At 42.6% G+C, this 11,149-nt stretch overlaps 1 protein-coding gene across 1 annotated transcript; it reads right to left on the bottom strand.

The window, feature by feature from the left end:
- Nucleotides 1-1,619: 1,619 nt before the first annotated feature.
- Nucleotides 1,620-8,340, bottom strand: LOC146629646 (uncharacterized). The gene is made up of 3 exons (XM_085358775.1): nucleotides 8,097-8,340; nucleotides 4,195-4,829; nucleotides 1,620-2,207 (listed from the first exon to the last, which is right to left on the bottom strand). Exons 2-3 carry the CDS (start codon nucleotides 4,756-4,758, stop codon nucleotides 1,620-1,622), a joined length of 1,152 nt encoding a protein of 383 aa, XP_085214901.1. The 5' UTR covers nucleotides 4,759-4,829; nucleotides 8,097-8,340.
- Between the last annotated feature and the right edge of the window lie 2,809 nt (nucleotides 8,341-11,149).

Here is an 11,149-nt window from a genome sequence, read left to right on the forward strand (position 1 = left end):
AGCCTTTTGTGACAGCAAAGGAAATGTGCAAAAAGTTTCGAGACATCAGAAGCTGACTAATTTTAAAGACGGGCAGGGTAAAGTTTGCTGAAACTCATTAGCTCCCTCTTCAGACAAACACATTTACATGATGCACATCAACAATAAACCTGCCCACAGAGGGGGCACTCGAGATTAAAATAATGTGGCCCAGCACTGGAATGAACTGTTTCTGCATTCCCGGCAGCCTGTGATCAGAATTACACCAGCTTAACGAAAGCAATCAGCAGCCGAGTCAGAGCAGTCACACCGAAACAGCTGATGTTCTTCAGCTGCTTTTTAGGAAGAAGAGCTTCACGTTGGCATTTTTGGTCCTGCACCACGTCTCCCACACACTCTTACCCATTTACTGCATTCATACACGGATCTCATGTGTTCATCTGTGCAATTCTCTAGCAAAAGACTCGATGTGTCTTCCGTTTGAGTTAGTAATCGACGCTAATAAATACAACCGAATTCAAGGAACGACTGAGTACAAAATACAGTACAATAACCATCTGCTTTCTACAGTGGAGGAAATATGCTGGTAATCTGATGCTGAGAATAAAGGCAAAGTAATGTACAAAGTCTTTAAAAGAAAATTAAAAAAAAAATAGAATTATAAATATATATATATATATATATATATATATATATATATATATATATATATATATATATATATATATATATATACATATACATATATATATATATATACACACACACACACATACACACACACACACATATATACACACACACATACATACATATACACAATACAAATAAAAACTGCAATTTTTTAGCTGTAAAATTAAATTTTGATATATTAAGAAGAGCCACAATATTTCTGGGATTGAAACCAAGCCTATTCTGTATTTATACTGAGGAGCGAGAGAATAGTTTTAGAGTAAGATCTGCAAATGTAATGTTCATAGAATAGAGCTAAAATATTTTCATGAGGGAGAAAGTGTCTTTCCCAGTCAAAAGTTAATAATTTCAGAATGAAGCAGTCATACTGTAAGACTTTACCAGAGTCAATATTTTCTTACCTTCATTTCTTTGAATTTAGTGCTGACAGCTTTCCCCCCATATTGATTTCTATTTCTTAAGAATAAAATTTATAAATAAATCTAAAACATTTTGCCTTTATTCTCTAATCGTCACCAGTACACGCTGTCTTCTGGTATTGGGCCTCATTGCACACATCTCATGGTGTAGTTGTAGCTACAATGTATGCATATCCGCTTGTGGGCGTTACAAATGTTTCCAGCAGATTTTCAATCACATAATTAACATTAAGCTTTGAGAAAACTGGACAAAATTAAGAAAGCTGTGTTGTGGGTGATTGCCTTGTCAGGATTTGGACAGCGTTTCCAACTGGAACAGCAGCTTTCTGTTAAAGAGTTGGAAACTACTTTTCTATCAAATCTCAGCTTTTATCTGCTTCTGTCAGCAACAAGTTTGTTATTCTGAGTCTTCAGTTCTTTTAAACAATAATAATAAAAAAATGCGACGTAAAAGCAATATTTAGCTCCTTTATAGATTTCACCATAAAATGATAAATGTAAGAACTTCATGTAATGTCATGCGTTTGACTACCACAGCCAGCTGTCTAGATGCTGAACACAGTAGCAGGACTGTTCCAGGATAGCAGTCAGCTCTCCGTAACTTTTCTCTCTCCATGTAGGGAGGAGCCTCTCGTTGTTTAGAGCCTGAAGCCTCGGCGTCCCCTCCCGGAGGACGTGGTACAGGCAGGGCCAGCGGCTCTGGATGCGCGTCCTGGTCCTGCGGTCCAGCGTGACACGCAGGACAATCTTCTTGGCTCGAAGTTCACGCAGGGCTGGCAGCTTAAGGCAGGAGAAGACCAAGCCTCGGCTCGGAGACACGTCCAAAAACTCCAGAGACTGAGACTCCAGGGTGTAGGAGATGCCGAGGTTCCTCAGCGGCACCAAGATGTTTAACGTCAGAGACTTGAGGTTAGGCAGGGATTTGATGAGCATCTGCAGCGTTGAGGGAGTCACGCATTTAAAGACCCAGAAGTATTTGAGCTCGAGGACTCGGAGCTGCTGGAACTGCGTGAGCAGCGACACGGACAAATCCGACCAGTCAAAATGTAGGCGCATCTTGGAGATGCGTGGGCAGTTCTGGGTCAGCTTGCTCAGCAGCTCCTGAAAGCGGGTCACCTGACAAATCAAAGACAAAAGAAAAGAAAACAAGTGACACATTAGCGTTGCCGGTCATGGATGCTTGCATTCATATTTGCCTCACTTGCAGGTGGAACTTGAACCAGTTATGCAAAATGAGTTAGCCGGTGCTGTCCAGGCTTCTCAGAAAACACCTCTACTCCTTCTGTTCCTCTTACGATAGGGTTTAAATCTACCTCTCCCTATGGATTCATACTCACTCACTATGAAACACATGTAAAAGTGGACTGGTACTCCAAATGTAAAACATATCTTCGTCTCAGTGTTGCACCATGTGGGACAGCAGATGCTATATTTGAGCTTCAGACCTTAAAAGGCTTCAAAACCATCTGAATACTGATGTCATCACACCCTTTATAAAAAATTCAAGCATAAATTCAAACTGAGTAAAAATCTTTAAGAAAATAAAACATCTACAGTTACACGGACCGCACGATACACAACATAAGAATGCATTAATCCTATAACAGCTGCAAAGCGGTTAAAGGTGCTGGGTGTTAATCTGAGCTGCAAGAAGGAATGTGGGGGGATTACACTGTTTGTAGTTTAATCCCGGACACGTTACTGTGGAGGAATGTTTCTGTTACCTGGATTATTCATCTGCTTGTCGTGAAATGCATCCAAACTTGCTGCTGTTTTAGGTCATTTTGAATCAACACATTGGTTGGATTCCTTCATCAGCTAACGCAGAGCTCATCCAAACGGCTGCAGCCATCACGAACAATTATGGACAAATAACCTACGTGCTTCTGACTCTGTTTTATTGCCTGCTACTTTTCGCTAATGTAGATAATAAAGAAACCCCCCCAAACCCTCAATAAGACTGTATGATGCGCTACGATCATGAGGACCCAGGTACAGGGAACCACCTCTTTTCTACCTTCTAGTATAAATCTAATGAACGACTGTGGTGACATGAGGTGTGTAGCTTGTACGCTGTGATGCTCTGACTCTTGGTGAAATTCCAGCTGTTGTTGATGCATGTATCGTCTGTGAATATGATGTCTTTTTTGTTCACCTGACAGTTGCCACAAATAGAATTTCCAAAAAGACAATAAACACTAACTGAAGCACCCTCTGCATCACTTACTGGACTGGCTCCTTATTGCATCACATTTAGGTTTTTTTATTTATTTTTTAAAATGTAATTTGTCTCCTTTTTTCCATCTTTATGGTTTTGTATTTATTTTGCCGAGTTAGGATGTTTTCCATATTTTAATGATAAAAACTGAACAAACTTTAAAAAGGCACAAAGATAATGGCCTCGCTTGGGGAGAAATGGACTAAAATGAACACTCGGTAAATGGGCGTCGACACAGGAACTACCTTATCACATATCAATCAGCAGATTCCTGTGCTCTAATTAGTAGTCGCCTTGAAGTTGATCCTTGTTGAAGTTATTTCATCCACTGAGGCCTGAAATCGCTACGTCAAAAAACACTGCAAACTTCAGTAGAAACCGCAAAATAGGCAAAGCTGTTTGGGGACCCATTTAGAGCCACGTGAAAAGATTTGACTTATGCAGAGTTAACAGAAATATCTATCTGTTATAGACCATGTAGTTATTTGTTTAAGTCAGATGGGATTCTGTGGATTTTTAGGTGGGATGTGCACTGACATGTACAATAGGAGGAGCTGTTTTGGGGTATTTACTTGTTTCCTGTTTCAGGATGGCCTCTGTTAAAATTTGATTGCTAAAAATAAGGACTTCATGCTCTCCTGTACATCATATAATCGTGGGTTTGTGCTCAGACCTCCAGAGAGCAACAATATGCCTGATTCTTTTTCTCTTGTTCTCTTTTATTCTACAGCACAAAAAAGCACAAAATAAAGAAAAAAAATGACTACTCATACCTGATATACTGTTTGCCTTCTAGCTTGATATAAAGAAAACTTATTTCTTTCTACCTGAACTAATGTGTAAGGTGGCAGTTCTTAGAAAATAAAACCAGTAGAAACAAATTACCTTGTCCATTTTGGTAATGTTATCCTGGTGGGAACTGGGGCTGGAGTGGACCCTGAGGTCGAGCGGCTCTAAAAGAGTAAAAGTCCAGTTAAGGTCGAGGTGGCTGAGGTCTCTGCAGTGGACATTGTCCAGTAGGTGGCTCAGCAGCTCGCCCCACTTGTTGCAGCGATCCCCCAGGTCGAAGCTGGCCCTCAGCGTGAGCAGGCTGGCCCGGCGGGAGATGAGGTGGTAGGTGTAGTGCTGGACCCAGGATTTCCACCTCTCGAACTCCCGGTTGGAAACGAGCAACCCCTCCTGACCGAGGTGGAAGCCAACACGACGGGAGTAGTCGGCCACCCGCCACAGCTTCCACGAGCGGACGAGGCAGCTCCAGCTTGCGCAAACCAGGGCGCAGCTACACTTATCCACCTCGTTCAGAAAGGACAGGACGTGCAGCTGGCACTCCACCGGCAGCAAGTTGAAGGGGAAGTAGTCGTCCGCTGCTTTCCGCCGGCTGCTTACCGGGACGAGGGTTCTTTTTCGTGGGGACATGATGAACGGTGAAGAAATAATATTCGTGGTCATTGGTGGGGGTCAGAATCTCCACCAGTTGGTTTTGGAGTCAGACTTTGCCATAAACATTGTTGCATCAGTGCCTTAAAGATAAAAACATGAAGCAGAAACAAATACGTTTTTTTTCCAAGTTGCTGATGATAACATGGAATAAAATAATCTCTGCAGGAGCTAGTTTGTGTGATTTTTATACTAAACTATGTGTCTCGTACGCATCATTTATCCTCATCATCAACGCCAATATTCATGTTTATATTCTCGCTGAATTCCTTAAATTCAGAGTGTTAGTAAGAGTTTTTACATTTAACATCATGGAAACGTCCTCAGCTACAGTCTTTGCCAGTCTGGTAAAACTTAACAACGCGGCCTGCCTGATGATGGTTTGTGGAGCTGTTTACTGAACCTTAGTATTCCTGAAAGACTGTGGCTTAATTGCCTTCACCAAGTACGTGAATACCTTCGCTGATTTTCCTAAATCTCACCAATAAATCTGTCGTGGGCTCCCTTGGACAGAACAGACTCTAAAGCCTTCTCAGTGTTACAGAATCTTATGGACAACGTAGATTAAGACCTTAAGCACCTTCTCTTTGTTTTCTCTGGTCAATGCCCACAATTTTTTTTAATGTAACTGAAAACAGTTTTATGACACTCGCTGGAGTTCATGAGCATGAAACAAGCTGCTCGAGGCCTCAGTCACCCAGGGCTACAGACCAATAAGTGACCCAGCTGGCAACCACCAAATGGTAAAGGAAACAAGTAGCCAGTGGTACCCCTCAGCCTGCTAGTAGATATGAATTTAATAATCCTAAGTGACTTCCATCTCAAGTTATCGCATTCTCAAGATAGTCAGAAAAATTTACCTCTGACCCCTGACCTTGAGGACGATGTCACTAAGATTCAAACTCGTCTGTTTTTACTAGATACACACATGGTATCAATTTGAAAGTCCTTCATTGCCATTTTCTCGAGTTGTCGCATTCACAATCTTGGGTGTCCCTGTCGCCCATCAGCCTTTTACAGCTGAGGGGTAAAAAGTGTATGAGTGAGTGGTTACAGGAGGCTGATGGCAGCTGCAAATTTCACTGCAGCTTGGAGAGTAAATGGTGAGTTCTTGCAGACAAGTCAATGCCTCCCATGCAAGCTACAAGTGACTGCAGTCACCAATCACAGGGAAGCACAGCTGGACTGGCCATTGGGCATTTGCCGGGTGGGCCAATGTTTTGTTTTTTGTAACAGTATAAACAATGAAAGATGGTGGATTGGCCAGTGTTTCATGATCGACTCTGGGCTGGAGTGGTTACAGCTGAGGTCAGATACACCCTCCCCTTTGCTCTGAAAGCAGTCTTATCACAGACAAACAGAAGAAGATGGTATTGAGGTGGAAAGGAACGTGATTTGTCCCGTACTTCAGCTAGAATGAAAAAGAAAAAGACACAAATCTGGATTTATTTTATTTATCTCTTTACGCTGCAGCTGCCTCTTCTTCTCTCATTCTCTCCCCTCCCTCTCCTGTTGCTACTTCAATCATGAAACTGATCAATGATCAGCTGATCGGCTTTTCTCTCTTGTTTGTTTATCGCCCACTTTGTGCCAGAAAGAGGAAACCAGCAGATGTCACGCTAAACAACAGCAGCACGTTTAAGCTTGATCAGCTGTTGTTAGAATTTATTTAATATTAATTTCTAGTATCAGCTGATGTTTGCTGGAGCCACAGCTGTAAAAGCTGCTGGTTATGATATCGGTTTGGTTATGTGGTGAGAGGGAAACATGAGGATGAAACCAGGAGATGTCCTTACTGGATCATCAACAGGTGACTGAGAAACATGTTTACCTTTAAGGTGACATGAAGGGAAGTTATGAACCGTTTCTGAGAGACAAATAACACCAGGATCCTTTTCTAAGTAGCTGACAGCTGGTAACTGTGCAGGGGCGGGTCTGGCAAAGTGTTGCCAGGGGGCCAGGTAGGGTATTAACAGGGAGAGGGGGGCACAAAGAAATACTTTTCTTTCTTATTCTCATTTAAAATATCTCGCTTTTAATAAATAATTAATTCTAAATCTTAAAACCAAAGTGGTCATCTGATATAAAATGTATAGAAATCATATATACCAACAAGAGCGTGTACATTACTGTCACAGCAGCATTTGTTTTCATTCAAAGGCTTTATGGCTTTTCCTATAATACTTTGTGGACTGGTCTCTAGTCAAAATGCCCGGGCCGATTTTTTTGTCCCAGTCGAGGCCTGCAGGGAGGGTTTGGTGCACAGCTGCCAACTGGTCAGGCAATTCACATCATTACTCTGTTTCTAAGCCTGTGTGACTGAGGCCTAATCAGTTTGTAACATACAAATGAAGCACTCAAAATAATTAGCCACTTCTACACTACAAATATGTAACATTGCAGTTTTATAAGCCCTGCTGTGGATACTGATATTTTTTAAAGAAATACCAGGCTCATTCTTAAAGATATTGCTTTTTGTCCAACTAAATTTGGCCAGTGGGTCATTTCAAGTTGACTTCTGAGAGATATAAACCATTAACTGTGCCTGTGTGATGATAACGTATAAAGTATAGAAATGTAAACCCAGGAGGAAACACCTTAAACAACAACATATAATAGGAACAAAGTCAACCCATTCTGTAAGTTGAAAAGAGCACTGCCAAAATATCATTTTATCTGTCATATGCATCATGCTCTTTCAGTAGTGTATTGTCACATTAAATACAAAGTTTCAAATACTGACGTCAGTGTACATACAACTAATTCCTGTGAGCCAAAAGGTCAGAGGTCAGCTCTGTTACGCCTTGAAAGAATGAGGATATCCGTGTGCCACACCCACCTGCCGTTCAAGCCTCCACTTTGCTTGGTGCAGCCAATCATAAGAAAGGTGCCTTAAGCGAAAAGGAGTCCACAAATTAAATTAAAAAACTAAAAATAAATAAAGAGCAGAAAGACATGCGCAGAACATGTTCCCATTAATTTGTCTTTTTGCTTTAAAGTGCAACTTTATTGCTTTTCCTGGGAAATCCTGTCAAGTAAATGTATTTAAAAACGACAAAGGTTGATCAAGGTGCTGCACATAGAGCAACAACCAGGTTTTTGTAACGCTACTACTTCCACATTTAATAACTTCAGATAACGTGCAGGAGTGAAGTTACAGGATAGATCACGTGACAGCGTAACCTGAGCACAGGTGCGCTGAATGTTCCGTTATTCGCCCACCATCACTCATACTTCGCTTCCAGCTTCTCTCAAATGCAACAGGCCAACATTTAGACTATTTCACAGTCTGCGCACTAACACCGCATTGGACATTATGCGCTTGTTTTTTGCGCGTTACGAGTGGTTACCTTTATGGCGAGCAGACAGCCTCCTTTCCGTCCTCAGTCGTAAAGCTAATCAGCTAGAAGCCCGCAAAAAGGAGACAAAGGAAGTTAAAATTAAACCCAACTGCAGAACATAACTGAGGGTTTTCTAGAAACCATTTCATAGCCAGACGTATTAGCAGCTCTAAAACTTCTGTGGCTAAACCAGAGTGACGGGAAACTGCCGAGAACAGCGCTGAACAACCAGGCCGGCTAGTTAGCTAGCAAACAGCTGAGTTCTGTTGTTGTTTTGTTGTTGTGGATCGTCGACGGTGTCGTCATCAGCATGCGTTCGGCCGCACGTTTTGTTTCTCAACGCTGCACGGCTGGGCGGGGCTTAATGGAAAAAAGAGAAAAGAAAGAGAACTATCTTTAAAATATCGTATCTCCTGAATCATGAAACGTAAACAAAACAGTTACGAAGATATTTTATGAAGCATTTGAGGATCGGAGGCATTGGCTTCAGAGAAAAAACGATAACAAGCGCCCCCCGGTGGCTGGAAGTAATAAAATAAAGTACTGACAGGCTGCCTTAGCTGTGTGTGTGTGTGTGTGTGTGTGTGTGCATGTTTAGACATCTTTGTGAGGACAGAAAAATTAGCACTCAACTATGGTTGTGGGGACCAACAGTCACTTATGGGGACAAATTTTTTTTTATTCATATTCAAGTATTTTTATTCATCTTTAGGCATGAGAAAAATATTTATGCAAGATTTTGCATTTTTCATTCAAAATATAGGAGGATTTCCAGGTGGGGCAGAAGCAGTGCTGATTCCTCTTTCTCTGAAACATCCCCAATAGTAGAGTTGTCACCTGTTTTGACATCAGCCTGTAATTCAGTGCTTCACACTGACACAGTTCATCTCACCTTCCATTGTTCCTGAGGAGAACAACTGAGGAGTCCACAATGCGGATGTCATACTAATGATTATTATTAATAATTATTATTATTATAATGATGATGATGATGCTGATGAATTACTTAGATTTGTAAGAAACCCAAAGGCACTTTAAACATGAGTAAAAAAACAAAACAAAATGAGATGCCTGTGACAGACAAGGGGACTGTCTTTTGGACTCCTCTGCACTTATTTGTACCTGCCTCCTGATTATTTTTGAAAGTCTACAGCTGTCTTCTTGCTGCTCCTGAAGCTAGAAAACAGGATGGGAGTGGGATGAATTTACTACTTTTGTAGTTTTCAGTTTTTTAAATACCTTTGTATTCATCGATTTCATTGTTATTCTCAAGTTTTTCCTGCACGCCTATGTTCTTCATGTCTAATGTGTTTCTGTCATATGTTTTATGTTTAGTCAGTTTAGCCTTTGTGTTTAGTTTGGCCTGTCAAGTCTCAGCATTTGTTTTTTCTGTTTTTTCTTTTGTTTTTTGTTTTTTTTAAATAATCTCTTGTCCTAGTTGTGTTAAATGTGATCTTGTTTTGCCAGCTATTACCTTGTGTGTATTTAAGTCCTCAGTTTTCTTAACTATTTTCTGTGATGTACTGTTTGTGTGCCCTTGTGTTTTGCTCTTGGATTCATTACAGAGCTGTTTTCACTATTGCTGTGGATTTGTTGCTACCATGTAAATAAAGGCCAATCTTCCATTGGTCAGGTTTGCCTCCAAGTCTGGATCTTTGGACTAAATCTACAGTTTGTTGCATCCTGGGAAAGAAAGAAAGCATTGGTGAACTCAGCAATGCAAAAAAGACTTGGAGGTCCACGGCTCATCCACTGTTGGCGGATGATCAAAGAATCATTTCAACGGTGACAAGAAACCCTTTCACAACAGCCAACCAAGTAAACGAGACTGTCCAGGAGGTAGGTGTATGGATATATTTAAGTTTACCACAAAGGGAAGATTGCATGGAAGTAAATACAGAGGATTCACCACAAGGTGCAAGTCAGCACAGTTCATTTGACAGATGAAACCAAGATCCACCTCTACCACACTGATGGGAAGAAAAAAATATGGAGAAAACATGGAGCAGCTCATGATTCAAAGCCTACCTTAGGCGAGCATGGATACCAGTGGCACTGGGACACTACTGTTTATTGATGATGTGACACAGGACAGAAGCACCCGAATGAATTCTGAGGTGTTAACAGACATACTGTCTGCTCACATCCAGCTAAATGCAGTCACATTGATGGGGTGGTGTTTTGTAATACAGATGAATGACCCAAACATATAGCCAAAACAACTGAGGTGTGGTGGACCACTAGAGGGCTCCACTCACACCCAGTGTATAGGAAGTGTGTTCCTGTGTTTTGTGGCGCGATATGTGCAGTTGATGTTGGAGACGAATAAAGAAGGAGTGAGAACTGAGAGCTCTGTCTCGTTGATGCTTACCTCCACATTGGTGACCCCTGACTCGAGCATGCAACGGGCCGCAGATAACGCAGACTCCGCTATGGATGCATCAGCGGCCGCCGGACCTCCGCCTCCTGTTGCAGCTGCGTTCGCTGTGGCGCTTAAACTGCCGGACTTTTGGCTCCATGACCCCCCGTCATGGTTTGTACACGTGGAGGCTCAGTTCACCCTTCGCGGCATCTCGGCTGACGACACGAAGTATCACCATGCGGTGGCCTCGCTCGACCCGCTGGCCACCTGTCGCGCGATGGCGCTCCTCCGGGACCCACCCGCCCAAGGGAAATACGCCGCCCTCAAAGAGCTGCTTATGCCCTCTCCGACGCTGAACGAGCCGAAAAGCTCCTCAACCTGTCAGGCTTGGGTGGCGGTACCGCGCTCGAGCTCATGGAGAACATGCTATCATTGCTCGGGCCGGATGACAGTGGTTTCCTCTTCGCCCACCTCTTCCTCCGCCAACTACCGGCCGCCGTGAGAGCTGTCCTCGCAAACTCTCCGCTTCTGCCTGCGAAGGATTATTGCTCCCTGGCTGAAGAAGCGGATCGCATTCTCCTGGCTAGCCGCACTTTCGACGTTCACGCCCTGGCTACGGACACGCCGGCGGCACCTTCCACGCCTCCACCTGCCTCCCCCGGAGCATCCGCCCCCTTGCTGACGGCAGGGATTGCTACAC

This window comes from Diplotaxodon limnothrissa, linkage group LG7 (assembly GCF_057381915.1).
Source record: "Diplotaxodon limnothrissa isolate DT_005_m linkage group LG7, D_limnothrissa_male_GT1.1, whole genome shotgun sequence".
Classification (NCBI taxonomy): Eukaryota; Metazoa; Chordata; class Actinopteri; order Cichliformes; family Cichlidae; genus Diplotaxodon; species Diplotaxodon limnothrissa.